Below are 17,129 nucleotides of genomic sequence, written 5' to 3' on the forward strand. Positions count from 1 at the left end.
ATGAAAAATTAAAAATAAATCAGGAGGCTTCCCACCCACTCTGGATTATATATATAGTGTTCACAACAGTGGGGGGACCATCAGTGTTCAGTCAAGAGCTATAGAAGACACATCTCCCATGTTCAGTTCTAGGACCCAGCATTTCAGCACACAACCACACACTTCTCTTTGTGAAAAAGTATCCTAACACACATGGCTGCCATTTTGATCTTCAATTGTATAAAAAAGGTCAGTACACAAATGTTTTTTATGATATGTTTTGAAAAGAGATGAAGAAATTTGTCTTATTCTACTTATAAAAATAGATATTTATATAATTAATTTAGTCTCCATACCTGTTGAGCTCTATAAACAAAATGTCAGCAGATTCATATGATTATTTCAAGTATGTCACCTCACAATGTAATGCATAATATATTTTGTGAATAAGTATGTTTCTGCCTGTGGAGCTATGAACAATAAGTCAACAGGTTGATATGATTGTAGACAATGAACTGTGATTAGGTTAGGTCTGCAGAATTTACTAGTAACTTCTCCTGACCTAACCTTCCAATGATTTCAAGTATGTCACCTCATAATGTAATGCATAATATATTTTGTGAATAAGTATGTTTCTGCCTGTAGAGCTCTATGAACAATAAGTCAACAATTGTAGACAATGAACTGTGGTTAGGTTAGGTCTGTAGAAGTTACTAGTAACTTCTTCTGACCTAACCTAACCTCAAAATATTGATTTCAAACATTGTTCTTTCCGAACATACTACCATATTATGATTGGTTCTCAGTAGCATATATATATATATATATATATAATATATATATATATATATATATATATATATATATATATATATATATATATATATATAGTAAACATCTAGATTGAGTGCAAGACATGTCATTCAAGATGACTGTGTCACTCTAGATGATCGCTGCCTACATTGCATCATTATTAATCTGCTTGTATGTATGTTACAGATGAACAAAGCTACCAGATGCCAGCAGACCAGCAGCTCATCAGGAGAGTTTTGTACATTGGAGGAGGCCTTCAACAACAACCTTCGGACACTCTTCTACAACAACAACAACTCTTCACCCAACCCAGCAAAGGATTTCCACTCTCTGCTGAACAGCCTGCAGACAAAGATTGTTGATGTGATAGGTCAGGAGTTCCAGACACATGGGCCAATCAAGGTCAACCTGGTGTTGGAGGCTACATACCAATACAGCCACCTTGATGAGAAGAACATTGAGCAGGAAGAATTTCAGAACATAGCCTTCAAGACACCGAACTATGACTGTTTCAAGAGGGATAATCCAATTGTAACTGTCAATATATATGGGATGGATTCCAAGTGTATTATTTATCCAAGACATGTTGCCAAAGAAATGAAGGAGAATCATTTCGATTTACTACTACCTCCATGACAATGATGGTAGTGAAGCCACCACCACCACCACTCAGGACAGCAGTGAAGCCACCACCTCTACAAGTCAGGACAATATGGGATGTGTGACTTTCTAACTACAAATCATTGTTTCTGCTTCCAAGGAGAATATAAAGAAGACTATAATGTGATAGTGGATAACAACAAAACTGTTGGGATTGACTACTTGACCTGGGTTAATAGTAATGTGAGGGTGAAAATTTATAATAAGTTTGTATATGAAATCACAAGCCCTGGTGTGAACAAGCAGTTAGGTAACCATATTGTAGACTTTATTGCCTGTCCAGATACAAGATTATGGGAAACTTTTACCTCTGATGCAGCCAAAATGCATGGTATTACACGTTTGGAAGCTACAATCTATAACTACAGTTTAGCAAATAGAGACAATAGCAAAAACTTTGACCCTATTCAGGATAGCTTGTCACTTTTGAATAATGGTAGAAATTATTTACAAAAGGCTCCAATTTATTCTGTGTCCTTGGCCAAAATGTGGACAAAACTGACAGATAATCTAAAAAATAGTTGCTGTTTGGTCTATAATGATCTTCTACAGTATGTTTACTGAGGTAATAGCAATACCAAGAAATTGACTGGAGATTGAAAATGTACTGACCCACAACATAGAGATAAAATAATTTCTTATGTTATTTCTGCATTCAGTTTCAATTTACTACCTATCAATTATGTAGAAATTTTCGAGGATGCATCCAACAAGAATAATATCAGTTTCTCACAAGAGTGCTACATTAAGAGTGGTGAGACATATTTCTCCAAGTCAACCACAGTTTTCTCTACCATATCCAAAGTTGTTAACCTAGATAAGTTGGGTCTTGTAGATACAGGTAACTTGATACCACAAGTCTTAAGGAAACAAGCAAACATAACCTGTAAGCTTCTTCCATACCTCATTAAGAGATACAGCCCTTGTCTCCTATCACAGTGCTATCAGCCAAGAAGCCTAAGCTGGAACTAGATGAAATTGATCTAAAACGGAGGAAAATTGAGTTTTTAGGAGCCACACAATCATTTAGGGTGCAGCATAAGCAGCTGGCAGAATTTGAGAAAGAAATAAAAAAATTGAGGGAGGAACTTGAACCATATTTCCACTCACACTGGCTAAATTTTGATCTAAGTGGGGTGTATAATGTGACTGCATTTACTGTGAATAATACTGGGAAATTCCCATATGTAGGTGTTCTGGGGGAGAAAGATGGTTTGAAAAATGTCTACTTTATAAAGGGGTACCATTGAAATGTTTTTATCAAAGCATACAAAGCTATAGAAACTCTTAAGAAAGAGGGCTATTTTGTAATCCCTTACAGTGACAAAAAAGAAATCATTTGTCTACCAAGGGGAGAGAACAATGGTATGACAAGCTATAATGGTCATACATTTCCTAGAATAGAATCACTTGAGTTTATATCAGATGTATGGAAAAACTTGGAAGACACTCCTTTTACACAAAAATAAGTGGAGCAGTATAATAACATCACAATGCTGGAAATCAAAGGTAAAGTGAAAGTAGGGGATTGCAGAAGATTGGAAGAGTTACAAGAAGGGACAGAATTGGTCATTATTGCAATCAAACAGGTATACTGTAGAAACAAGAGTCGATATATTTTACAGTTTGAAAACCTGAAAGCATTGTATATGTCAAACTATTGGTTAGAGGAAGAATTTGAGAACCCTAACATAGATTTGAATTATAAGATTAGAATCAAGCTAGATGTTTTGAAATATACACCCAGTATAAATAAGGAATGAGTTATTTTTTGTATCTGATTGACATAGATATGCCTTGATGTTTGTATAATAATTTATTAAAAAAGTAAAGAAAATTATTGTAACCTTGTGTGTTATCTTTTGTTTCCTATTCTATCCTATCCAAAGATACAAATTTCCAATAAGATGAAATTGAGACTCAATTCTCAAAGTCAAGTATTATTTATTTAGTAATGCACTCAGCATTGGTTACAGTGCAACAGATAACAGTGGATGTGAACCCTACTTTCACATTAGTCAACTTGCAAGAATGCTTACAATAGAGGTATGTGTAACTCAGCTTTACACTTTGCACTCAAGTTTAATTATAGATGTCAGACTGCCTACATTTGGCATTGTGAGATGACTTGAACAAGGAAAATTGTAAATAATTGATTGCAAAACATTGTACAATTGGCATGAGGATTGTATAGTGATAGTTTTGTGTGACTCTCACTCTCTCTCTCTCTCTCACTCACTGTCTCACTCCCTCACCCACTGTTCACTCGCTGATCACTCACTGTTCACTCTCATCCTCTCTCACTCTTAGCCCTACAGTGGGAACATTATTGAGATGTATAGGCATAGTTGAGAGATGACGTCATACAAACTTGTTGGAACTGGAAGTGGATGCTGATAAAGACTGGTGGGCGTGGCCATTGGTCATGTGACAAGGGGAGGTGGGGTGGGGGTCGTTGAAACAGCCTTTGTTGAAAGCATAGCAAGGTGATTTCTTACCTATATGAAGGGTTCAATGAATAGTAGGTGCAGTTGTTGGGAAATTCGTTTGGTGAATGATATGTACTTTTCTGATGTGTTTGGGATGACAAACAGCTGCTCTTTATCGGTTCCAAGGTGTGGTATAATCAAGTGAGTATCGTAATTGGAAGAGTTGTGAAGAAAAACAGGGATAAATGTTGTACGACATCTTTGAAGGTTGCACTTGTTGCACAGAGCATTCCGGTAGACTCCTGTTATATGACAATGGTCATACAACTTGTCACCATTGAATGGTTTCTCGCAGGCTTCACAGTTGGTGGCAGCATTTTGTCTGGCTTTCTCCCTCTCAAAAGAAGTATCTTTATTTGACAATGATTGATTGCCTCATCCAGGTCTCTTGCATGCATGGTCAGAGTTTTGATGAAGTGTTCGGCTGCATCAGGTCCTCTGTAGACAATTGGATCCTTAGGGATGAGGTTGGTGAGTGTCAGCCATGATGGAAATAGGTTCTTATCTCTAACAAAGTAGAGGCAGTAGCTCATTGCTGTGTGATGCTGGATCACCTTGGTCACCTTCCCAATTCATTGCTGCTCTTCCTCAGGCTTCTTCAGTAGACATTCAAAATCTGCATAGGCCACCAATGGTGGTCTAAATTTATTCAAATGTTTCTCGAATTTCAACGTTGGTGGGCTTCCATCTTCCTTGAGTTGAGGCATGATGATCCTAACAGTCTTGTTGTTGGCACAGTACTCCTCATGATCTTTCATCCTCTGCTTGCCATTATTGTTGATGGTGTAGTGTGTGAAACATCTACAACAAATGATTATCCCTCTTTAATGTTTTGTGAGCTGAGATCTTACTATTCTTTTGAAGTTTTTTATGAAACAGTAGTGACTGTTGATATTTTCCTCTTCGTCTTCTTCAAGAGTAGTGGTGGTAGCTTCACTGCTGTCCTGAGTTGTAGAGGTGGTGGATTCACTGCTGTCCTGGTGGTGGTGGTGGCTTCACTACCATCATTGTCATGGAGGAGTAGTTAATTGAAATTTCTTTGGCAACATGTCTCGGATAAATAATACACTTGGAATCCATCCCATATATATTGACAGTTACACACACTTGGATTATCCCTCTTGAAACGGTCAATTTGATTGATGGGTGGTAGGGAAAGAAATTCCATTGAAATTGTATTTTTCAATGAGATGATGATATCTCTCATTGATTCGTTGAGGATTTACTCCTTGCACATGTTTAGCAAGGATTGCCCACTTGAAACATTGTTTCTGCAGTCACATAATCTGCAGTCACACTGAACGGTATAATGATGTTAGAATATGTCAGACAATGATTGGAAGTGATGAAAAAATATGACAGAATTTACATTGGGAGGGACCAAGGACCCCCTAAATTTTTTCAACTTTTCAATGCTTGATTTCAAAGCAAAGTCAAGAGGAACAATTTTACTCAGCATATCGGAATAAGGCTATCTATCATAAATGAGAACTGGATGGATTGAACTGATGGTGTATCAACCATCCAAAAATTAAATCCAGGGGCAGTCGAGGGGGGTAGTAGGAATTTTGGTAATTTCGAAAAATCTGAAGTCGCACTGAACTGTGAAATGATGTTGTCATATGTCAAAAAATGACCAAAAGTGAATGAAAAATAGCAAAAATAACCCATTTCACCTTGGGGGTCCTCCTGGACCCCCCAATATTTTCAACTTTTGAACTGCACATTTCTTAGCAAAGTGCAAAAGAAATCTTTTGTTCAGTGCCTCTAGATTTTTCGAAATTTCCATTTTAAAAATTGAACCCAGCCTATACTCCACCTGGCCTACCAAACCAATCCCACGAACCCTACCCTATCTATCCTTCTTCACCCAACCTACCTATTCAACCCTCTATCAGTCAATCTACTTAACCTACCCCACCTAAGCCACCCTACATAAATTATGCTATTCAACCAACTCTATTGTACCCTACTTAAACTACTCTACCTACCCCACCCTACCCAACCCACTCAACCTAAGCCACCCTACCTGAAATAATCTTCCTAAACTATTCAACATAATCTTGACAACCAAACCTACCCTACCCAATATAACCTACTTAATCTACCCTACCTAACCCACCTTATCAAAAAATACTACCCAACCTAAGCCACCCTACCATAACTAACCTTCCTAAACTATTTAACTCAATCTTGACACCCTAACATACCCTACCCAAGATAACAAACTCCAGTGGCGTGGGGCAGACCCTCATATACAGTGCTGGTCATGGATCACATTTACTGGATTTCCATTCTCAAAATTGAATCCAGCAGCTGAAAAAGCATTACTATCCTAAAAACTAACTGAAAAAAAAGATAGTGGTGGTGGGAGGGTGATTTTTCGATTTTTGTCAATTTTGGCTCATTTTCCAGGATTTTTGCAGCCAAGAATTGACTGTCTCTGTATTTTTCACATCAGTTTTCAATGTTGAAATCACTCAACCTTCCGTCTATGCAACTGATATTGTATCATAAGCCCCAAAATTACATCCAGGGGGCACTCGAGGGGGGCTGTGTGATTTTTGGCAATTTTGAAAAATCTGCAGTTACACTGGACGGTATAATGATGTTTAAATATGTTAAAAAATTATTGAAAGTGATCTTAATGAAAGAAAAAAATTACACATATGAGAGATTCTACTTGGGGGTTACCCAGGATCCCCTCAATTCTTCCAGCTTTTCAATGGTTAATTTTATAGCAAAGTTAAGAGGAACTATCTTACCCAGCACATTAAAATGAGGCTATTCATCATATGATAACTCAAAGAGATGATAGATGAAGGATGTTAGGGCATTAATTTGATTTTCTTTTAACTCTGGTCAAGGAACTTTTTGACTCACAATTTGGCAGCCAAAAAATATTACATACGAGATATTCTACTTTGGGGGCCACCCAGGACCCCCTCAATTTTTTCACCTTTTCAATTGTTAATTTTAAAGGAAAGTCAAACATGACTATAATCTTATAATATATTCTTCTTCAACCAACAATGGTATCTTAGAATGAATGGGATATCACATATTTTTCTGGATATTTTTAAATGTTCAAGACTGTTATGTCCTTCTAGAATGTTATAGATGTAATCTATCTACCAAAATATCATATTCGAACCATCAATAATTGCTATTTCCAATAAAATATGAATTGGAAATGTTTATATTTGTTAGAGATATCGTTTCTTCTTGTTAGATCTTATCATTCAATTCTGGATTGATCAAAGTTAACAATATTTGATAAATAGCTTTATGAAATATGAATTTTGAAAAATAATTATAACCGAATAATTGTATCAGTTGTAGTTATATTAGTACTGAACCTAAATCAGTTGAAAAGTTGTACTCAAATTATAACATTATTTTAAAATCAGCTTGCTCAACCTCTTTAATTCTAGCCCCAACTCAACCTTCATGATGGAACAAACAATCAATCTTCTGCCATAGAATGCATATAATGCTTCCACTATTTAACCTAATATCATGGGATTGTTGAATCTAGCAAATTTTCTAGCTGTGACAGACTAATCCTTAGTATTTGTGTAAATTTTAACCAAACAGTAGCTATAGAATTGAAAAACAAGCATGTTAAACCACCTCCATCTGATGCATACATTCTTCATTGTTTTGTTTGTCTATTTGAAATGTACTACATATTGATTACAATTGGAACAGATGATTAACTTACAAAATATTGAATAGTTGTATAACTAAATGCGAGGAATGTTTGCTTCATATGATGCTGGTCCAAAGTCTGGAAATAACCAAGTAACATAACCTGCCATCATTACAGTTTCATTGAATAAGTAATGAAGTTAGTTATGTGTACTAGGTTGAAAGTGTGATGGCCATGACATAAACGAATCTCTCATTAGATTGAGTCTGCTATCTACTGACAATCTAAATCTACAATCTAAAAAATCTTCAATAACTAACCTATGCTGTATAACCTATCCCCAACACCACAAACCCATTAAAACGCCCATTAACCTACTCTACCTAACCCACCCTACCTGAACTAACCTACCTAACCTTCTCAACATAATATTTGCAACCTGACCTACTCTTCACAACCTACCCTACCTAAGATACTCTACCTGAACTAATTAAACAGCTTTCACCCATACAGTTGTAAAAGACAATCGGGTTGTGAAGACAGAGGCTGCAACCCGAACCTATACAGTTGCACCCTACTCAACCTACTCTACATATCCCACACTACCTGACCTACTCTACCTAACCCACCCAACCTAAACTACCCCACCCAACCTACTCCACCTTACTACCTTTCCCACCCTACCTAACCTACCCTACCTAACCCACCACACCTAAACTATCCTACCCAACCTACTCTACCTGATTACCTACCCCACACTACCTAACCTACACAACCTAACAAACGCTACATGAGCCATCTTACCTAACCTACCCAACCTAATTTCTGCAACCTAACCACCCTACCTCACCAATGCAATCCAACTACCCAACTCTATCCAGCCTATTCAACCTAACTATACTTGATCCATTCTAACAAACAAATCCCACATAACCCACCCCACTTTACCAAACCTACTTTTCCTAAACACCTATCCCACCCTATCTAACCTACTCTACCTAACCTTCCCACGATTGGGCAGGCAAAGCCCGCCTCCCAGCCGGAGCACTAAGCGCAGAGGCTGCTACCCAACACTATACAGTAATAAAAGACGATTGAGCGGGCGAAGCCCGCCTTCCAGCCGGAGCGCGAAGCGCGGAGGCTGCTGACCCACCCCAAATAGGGGTGCAGGGGGCGAAGTCCCCGCCGAGCGCGAAGCGCGATTAATAATTCTATAACTGTTCAGAATAATAACATCTGTCGGTTAAACTACAGAGTTGCCGGATTGTGAAACCGTCAAAATCTTGGTTAGTTAACTGGAAAAATTAATCGTAATTAAAAACTAGCCGATCTTTGTGGAACAGAAATTAATCCATAAAACTAACGCTGATTTGTTAATCGGCGTTAATGTCCATTAACGCCGACCTACGTACAACTAGCCATATGTTTTTTCTAAACAGATGTTTTTGAGGTATTTTCTTTGATGCAGCTGTTTCACATTCACCATATTATTATACAGAGTTTGTGAAAATGAAAATATTTAATAATTATCAAAGCAATACTATTATTATATTTATGATAAGAATATTATCATTATTATTAAAAATATTTATCAATTATCAAAAAAAATTTTATTGAGGTTAAGTGGTATCAGGTAGAAAGCAATAATAAAACAGATGTTCCTTTTTTAATTTTGATCATATGATTTGGTTATTTTTTATGAAATCGTATGTACCGTTAATGAAATTTGAACATTAATTCTGAAAAATCTAGAAGAAAAATTGAAATTTGGGCTTCGAGGTGCACGAGATTGATGAAATTCAATGATAGGCCTACAGCATGAAGACTATGTCCATTTCATTTGTACTGTTGACAAAATTTCACATTGAAAATAATTATTTGATAAAATCCAAGTTCAATTGTAATGAAACAAATTCCTTAAAAAAATAATTGATAATAATACATTTCGAAGAAAAAAATTAAGAACAAAAAAATTGGGAAGAATCAGGATTCGAAACGAGGAACATGTTTTGATGCGAACAAACGAACACACAAACAAACTCAACCCTACTCTCTCTTATTATATCTATATAATAAAAGAGAGTAGGGTTGTGTTTGGTTGTGTGTTCATTTGTTCGATTTTTTGCATCAAAACATGTTAACTTGAGGATTGCATACCGGAAAAACGGGAATCTTTTAGATCTCCAAATTTTGCACATAGATTCTAAAAATATCAATCTCGTGCAACTGGTAGCCCAAATTTCAATTTTCCTTCTAGATTTTTCAGAATTAATGTTCAAATTTCATTCATGCTACCGTATATGAAGTTCCGTAGGCTACATTGTTGTAGCCCAGAAGTGTGTTTTTTCATGGGGAGGTTATAATGCTGTTACAAGACAATCATTTTCGAACGGAGCCGTGTAGCATAACGGTAAAACGCTCGCTTTCGGTTCCTCGTTTCGAATCCTGATTCTTCCCAATTTTTTTGTTCTTAATTTTTTTCCTCGAAACGTATTATTATCAATTATTTTTTGAAGGAATTTGTTTCATTACAATTGAACTTGGATTTTATCAAATAATTATTTTCAATGTGAAATTTTGTCAACAGTACAAATAAAATGGACATAGTCTTCATGCTGTAGGCCTATCATTGAATTTCATAAGAAATACATGAATAGATCACAATAAAATAAGTAATAATTTATATTCTTCAGTTATAATGTACTATCAGACACAAATTCGCAGTGAAACGAATATTTTAGGTATTTTGTTTGGAATTGGGAAAACAAAAGGCTGCCTGATTCAAATTGAGGAGGATCTAATCGATACTATAATTTATTGATGTATTGAAAAAATCAATATGATTCTGTGTGGTTTTCAAGTATTATGTCTTCTTCAGTTTTCTATAATAAAGGGAAGAACTGGCTTATACATGTAAGGAATAGGGAATTATGTTTGACACATAATCACGTCTGAACTACTCAACTGATTAATTTGAAATTTTGCATATAGATTCTTAATTAACCGAGGATGGTTATATGCCTATTTTCAGTTCTTCAAGAAGATTTCATTACGTCAAGTTTTCAATTTGTCATGCTTCCAGTTGTTGTATAGAAGCAGCTGAACATTTTTTTTAAAAGGGACATTAGATGATAGCTAATCAGATGATTGGGGATCCTATTCCAATAAAAATAACTGATTTTCTGTCGCATCAAAATTTTGTTCTGCCAATTTGAATTCAATTTCATTTTTTTAAATTGGAGATATGACAAAGTTAAAAGACAGAAAGCTAACGCTGGTCATTTATAATACAGAATTTCAAGAGAAAATGAATGGTGAAAACCGCACCGATTTCTCAAACCGTTCAAAAGTTATTGTCATTCAAAGATACTGTTGATAAATCATCCATCTATCCATCATCTTTACTATAATAATGGGAAGAGCTGGCTCATACACGTACGTGAAATTATGTTTGACGCATCATCACATCTGAACTACTGGACTGATTGATTTGAAATTTTGCATAAAGATTCTTTATTAACCGAGGATGGTTATAGACCTATTTTCAAATTTCGAATTTTTTATTACGTCAAGTTTTCAGTTTGCAAAGATTTAAAATAGACCCTTGCGAAGCACAGGTTACCTACTAGTAGATAATAATCCCCAGGTGTTGGTGGATAGGGGAATGCCTCCCAGATATGGGTGGTACCGGGTGAAATGAATGAAGTGAATGGATCATGAATGGGTGAATGAAGTCGGGGCGGACCAAAACTAGCAAACCGGTCAACAGCCTCGAAGGCGTATAAGGAGAAATCCGAACGGCGGAGAGGGCGGAAGAGCCTAGGGAGTAAACCCAAATTAAATCCAGGGTAGGTTACGCTCTGAAAGCTATGGTGAAAGCAAGTGCCTGGGAGATGGCAACTAAAAACAATAGACCCTGGTCCTGCCGGTTGGGTTTTGGGCGTGAGGTTAACAGCCTCACCCTGTCAAAATTAACTCACGCTTCAGCACAAGCAATCAGCCTCGGACTAGGGCAGGAAAAACGGAAATTAGAAATGGACCCCAAATAAATGGAAGGAAATGGAAACAAAAACATAATGTGAAGATAGCATCCTGGAACGTGCAGACTACTGAAGACGGGAGAGACAATGGAAGTATGTAATGAGTAAAGAAAGTTCAAAATGAATATTTTAGCCCTGCAAAAAGTCAGATGGAAAGGATCAGGGAGAATTGACAAAAAGACTTCAGCCTTTATTACAGTGGAAACCTATACAAGTCTGGAATGTATTGAGCAGCGATCATGTTGAATGATTTCTAAGGAAAAGTCTGCAATCATGATAAATTATTTCTAAGGAAAAGTCTGATTGACTTTGATCCAATATCAGATAGAGTGTGCAGGATAAGGATCAAGGGTCGTTTCTGGAATACATCAATTATGTTCCCACAGAAGAGTCATCAGAAGATGACAAAATTAGCCTTCTATGATCAACTAGCAGCTGTATGCGGCACAATTCCAAAACATGATATGACAACTGCTAGTAGACTTTAATGCTGAAATAGGGAAAGAAGTCTTCCTGGCAGAGGTTGAAGAAAAAATAGCCTCAATGATGAATCCAACGAAAAAGCTGAGTTTGCTGAGGAACATTCTCTTGTTATTGCCAGCACAAAATTATACAACTGGGTACTTGGAAAATGCCAGGAACAAAATTTGTGTTTAATGTTGTTAACCAGATAGATCATGTTCTTGTCTCAAACTGTCACGCAAGTTCTATAGAAGATGTAAGAACTGCAAGAGGTCCAAACTGGGATTCAGATCATTTCATGGTGAGAACAACATTTCTTCAGCGATTATCAATGGCAGATAAGTACATGAAAAAGATAGATGCAAATGAGATCTAGAGAAACTGGCTAATGCAGAATCAAGACAACAATTCGAGAATGCAATGAGCATAGAACTTGACCAAGCATTGGATGTCATGGAACATGATGACAGTAATGTTGAGAGATTGTGGAATGGAATGAGACAAGCAATAATACAAGTGACCAAACAGACAATAGGAGAAAGGAGAAGCGGAAGATGTGCAGATTGGTATGATGAGGAATGTAGAGAAGCATTGCTTAAAAATAATGAGACCAGAGCATCAATGATTCAAAGAGAAACCCGTCAGAAGCTGGAGACATATGAAGAGAGAAGGACAATTGCCAATAAAATTAAAAGAAAAGCAAAACGTGAATATATGAAAGGTAAGCTTCAGCATTTAGAAGAATTGAACACCCTGAATGAGACAAGAAAATTCTACAAAGCCCAGAAAGTCATAAGCTTAGGTTTCCATTCCAAGGTAAAGGCATGCATGGACAAAGATCTTAATGTGATCATAGAGGAAACCCAAATAATGAGCAGGTGGGCCGAGCATTTTGAAAAGATTGGCACAAGCTCAGAAGAACCTCCAGACGTGGACAAATGTTTAGCAAAGTAGCATACTGTTGACGTGGAAGTAGCAGAACCAAGCCTTGAGGACATATAGAGGCCATAATCAAGTTGAAAAATGGGAAGGCAGCTGGAGAGAATAAGATTACTGCAGAAATGAGGAAATATGGAGGAGAAGCTTTGGTAAAGTGGATGCATGAGTTAATCACACTGATAACTATCCAGGCATCACTTTACTAGCCTATAAAATTTTCACTCGCAAACTGACATTTAGGTTGAACGCATCAGTGTGGATTCCGACCTGGCAGAGGTACTACAGACCAAACATTTACCATGGGGTAAATAATGGAGAGGTTCTACGAGCACAACATAAACTTGCACATGCTGTTTATCGATTTCAGGCAGGCTTTTGACCAAATAAAGAAGGTGGAAGTGTTGGGAGGCGCTAGAAGGTTTTGGATTCCTTAGAAAATTAATCAGTCTGGAGAAAATGACCTCGACTGACACAAAGGGCATGGTACTAATTAGGGCATGGAATTCATTATCACTGAAGGCGTAAGACAGGGAGATGTACTATCGGCCTTGCTTTTCACCATAGTTCTCCAGAAAGCAATGAAAAGCATTGATAGAAGAGGCAACATCATGTTCCTATTTAAATAAATTTATAATTTCGAGCTTATTCCGAATAAAGAAAAGTTCTAGATATTTTCATTCAGAGAACCGTGAGGCTCCTTTGAATACTCTCTCTCCCTAGAATACTTTGTAGTAATCCATGATGAGAGGAGAAGATACACAGTATTTTGTATTTTTGCTCTTTAACTTTGGCGCGGTAAAAGTGATTCACATGTGTGCGCACAGTCTGCTGTTCACTATATGAGACTATTTGATAATCATACAAGTATAGTTAATATTGTACTCACTCTTTTGGGAGGATCAAGTCCGGGTGGCAACTTCACTCCAAGACTGGCAAAAAACTTCGAATTCGCCCATGTCCAAGTTCTGTGGATCCAAGTTTTCAAATTATAACAATATCATGAGACTACAAAATAATATTCGGAATGTGGAAAGAACGCGAGTTATTTCACCAGATATAATAGAATTACATCATAGATTGAGCAAACCCCTGAATAAGTGGTACTCTGACTTATGTAGATCCTCTGACTTCTGCAAATAATGCTGACAAATATAAACATAAATGAAAACAAACTCAACAGAAGAGGTATAGCGAGGTCCACGTTATAATGGCAGTGTAGGAAGATAGGAGAAAAGGGTTGCCAGATCTCAGCCTTGCCACCTAAACAGCTGATACTGGTATATCTGATGAATTCAACTGTTCATTATTGTTGAAAATAGTTAATCATATTTTAATTCTCAAGAAAATATATTTTTTAAAGATGTGATAAAAAATTTTCATGATTGAGATTAAATATTTTGTCAATTTGTTGAATTTCTACATTGTTGATAAACGATGTGGCAAAATCGCAAAGCGTGAAAGAGATAGCGCCATCTGCTTTTTTGAATGATAGACAAGGATAGCAACACCATTGCAAATTACACACTACCATTATAACGTGGACCTCACTATAGCTGGAGAAAGTTCTAAGATCGTTATTTGTCTGGGCAATGATCGTTATAAAAATATTTGTCTGGGCAAGGATTCGAACCCGGGATCTCTCAATTTCCGGTCCCTCAAGACATCTAGACCAACAACACATGTGAACTAAGCCAATTTATGTAAATTCCACTGACATCAAAGCATTGAAAAATCATACCAATACATTGCGTGAATCTATCTATTTTGAATACTGTTAACTGCAAATACTGCAAAAACTCCTATACTAAAATACAAAAATACTAATTATTGTAATAAACACAATTCAAATTTTTGTTTGGAAAGTAACACAGAATGATATTTTCCACCACGGTTTGACAATTTACACTTTATAATTGCATTGGTAATATAATAGAATCAAATGAGACTACTGAGAAAACTTGCCTTTTTCCAAGGTAGCCAATAAGTCCGATGAGAATGATTAAAAAGCTCGTTATGATGATAAGAATAACAGATTTTGGAAAACCTGGAACAAAGAAATCATGAAGTTAGTGAGCTGAAAAATTGCAATCTATGGAATCTGGTGTGGCACACTCACACTACTTTCCTTGCCATGATTTTTTATAATATTTCACTTATTTCAATCTACTTTGTGAAAATAATTAAGGACTGAAAATGTTGTGAAGTGAAGAACTTCAAGACTTGATCTATTTCGGACTATGTGTAACCTTATCTGAATTTGGGAGAGGAATATCACAAGGCTACCTTATTTTTTCTCTTCCTATCATTTTGATTATGTACTTATTGTATGAATGAATAAAGTCACAAACAGAATTTTTTCTCCAAGTAAAAAATGTTTGAAGAATTAGGATGGGCTATTATATTCAAATGATATTCCTAATCTCCACCTTGACCAGCTGTTCTACAAGTTCTTATTCAATTTTCTCAGCTTGATATTCCTATCATTGAAGGAAATTACCATGTGAGATAGCAGATGCTGCAGGTTTGATTCTGTTGACACTAGCTGTTTTCGTTCAATCATGGATTCATTATTTACTATTATTTGTTTGTTTTTGTAAAGATTTTTGTTAATTACAGTTTTAAAAAATAGGATAGCTATTGAAAAGTTCAAATATTCTCAGAACATGAAAAGGAAGTTTTGACAACTATTTCAATCCGATATTTGTGCGAAAATTGAAAATATTAATGGCGAACTTTATATTTGTAAAATTCTATACAAACTCATAATTATTACTATTAGCTCTCAGTTTCTCTCATGCAAGTATCATTACATCCAATATGAGTATGAAGGGAAATTGAAAGTGAATGGACTTTAATATACCTATATGGACTTTCAATACCTCTAATTGGGCTGATTTTGAGGAAACTAATTTTTTTGTCAATACTATAACCATCTAGTCTAAAGACTAATGAACTAGTTTTTTCTATCCTAACAAAATACTTGAAAAATTAAACATAAAATTTCTCATCAAAAATTCTTACTGCCATTAATTAAAATGAAAACTAATTGACTGCACTATTATAGGAGCTGGATCCAATTAATCACTGCTCTGCTCTCTCACTGGACACAACTTAAACAAGCACTAAACTAGTTCAAATTTGAAGCTCAAATTTTGAAACATAATATGATATTATCATGAATTCCTCATACTGAATCACTTAAGCAAACTTGTAAAATTTCATTTATCATGTTATGCGATTTGAAAAAATATGTTCTAAAAGAATGCATCAAAATGTTCTAGGAATACAGACATTACAATATTTCACAACGGAAAATATAAAATATCATAATAGGTACGTTTACATAGGCACAGATGATATTCAATATTATTTATTTTAAAAAAAGACGACATGTTGCTTGATCAACGCTTATTTTTTGTAAGCAATACTATTATTACTCAGGTAGAAGTGGAAAAACTTCTCAGGAGGCCTCAAAACGTACAGAAATCATGAAATTTTCGTAACTTTATGGTTTTGTGAAAGCAATATTGGTAGTAGGGCAATGAAAGTAAAGAATAAGGCCAATCTCCAAAAACAAACTGAGTATTAAGCGTCTTGAGTGACAATCAACATTTAAGAATTAAATTACAGTAATTTTGAAACAGGTTACTAGTAGAAATTCAATCAAAAGTCAGTTTCAATTTCAAAAGTTTTCATTAATTAACAACTTTGTAAAATAATTCAGTTAACGAGGTTATATCAGCGATTTTCTTAAGCTTCTGAAATGTATGCATTATTTTTTGGCGTTGAGAACTCACCCTTAGTGTGGCAACTATGATCAGCAGCTTTCGACCAGTTACCATAATAAGTGATGTTGTCATCATCGCCGATGTTCACAGCACGAACATAATAGTAATACATGGTTGACGAAACCTCATCCTCATCACATTTTTCTTCAACGTATCTCTCCGTTTCTGCAACAAACCAATTTCATATTATGGGAGAAAGTACATCACAAAAGTAGATGAATAAGATGTGTAGTACTTGAAAAAACACGTAACATGATAATGTGTAGTACACAAATAAGATGGTTATGTAGGGGAGAAAAAATGAGTT

At 35.8% G+C, this 17,129-nt stretch overlaps 1 protein-coding gene across 4 annotated transcripts in view; it reads right to left on the reverse strand.

The window, feature by feature from the left end:
• LOC111050953 (cytokine receptor) overlaps window positions 1–17,129 on the reverse strand; it is a 150,636-nt gene that overhangs the window by 81,250 nt on the left and 52,257 nt on the right. For all 4 annotated transcript variants that reach the window (XM_039443185.1, XM_039443186.1, XM_039443184.1 and 1 more), the window contains 3 exons: window positions 16,832–16,987; window positions 14,997–15,078; window positions 13,921–13,999 (listed from right to left, as the gene is read on the reverse strand). In XM_039443185.1, coding sequence (XP_039299119.1) covers window positions 13,921–13,999; window positions 14,997–15,078; window positions 16,832–16,987 — 317 coding nt within the window. The remainder of the gene's footprint in view (window positions 1–13,920; window positions 14,000–14,996; window positions 15,079–16,831; window positions 16,988–17,129) is intronic.

The sequence above is a fragment of the Nilaparvata lugens genome, chromosome X, assembly GCF_014356525.2.
Source record: "Nilaparvata lugens isolate BPH chromosome X, ASM1435652v1, whole genome shotgun sequence".
NCBI classification, from domain to species: domain Eukaryota; kingdom Metazoa; phylum Arthropoda; class Insecta; order Hemiptera; family Delphacidae; genus Nilaparvata; species Nilaparvata lugens.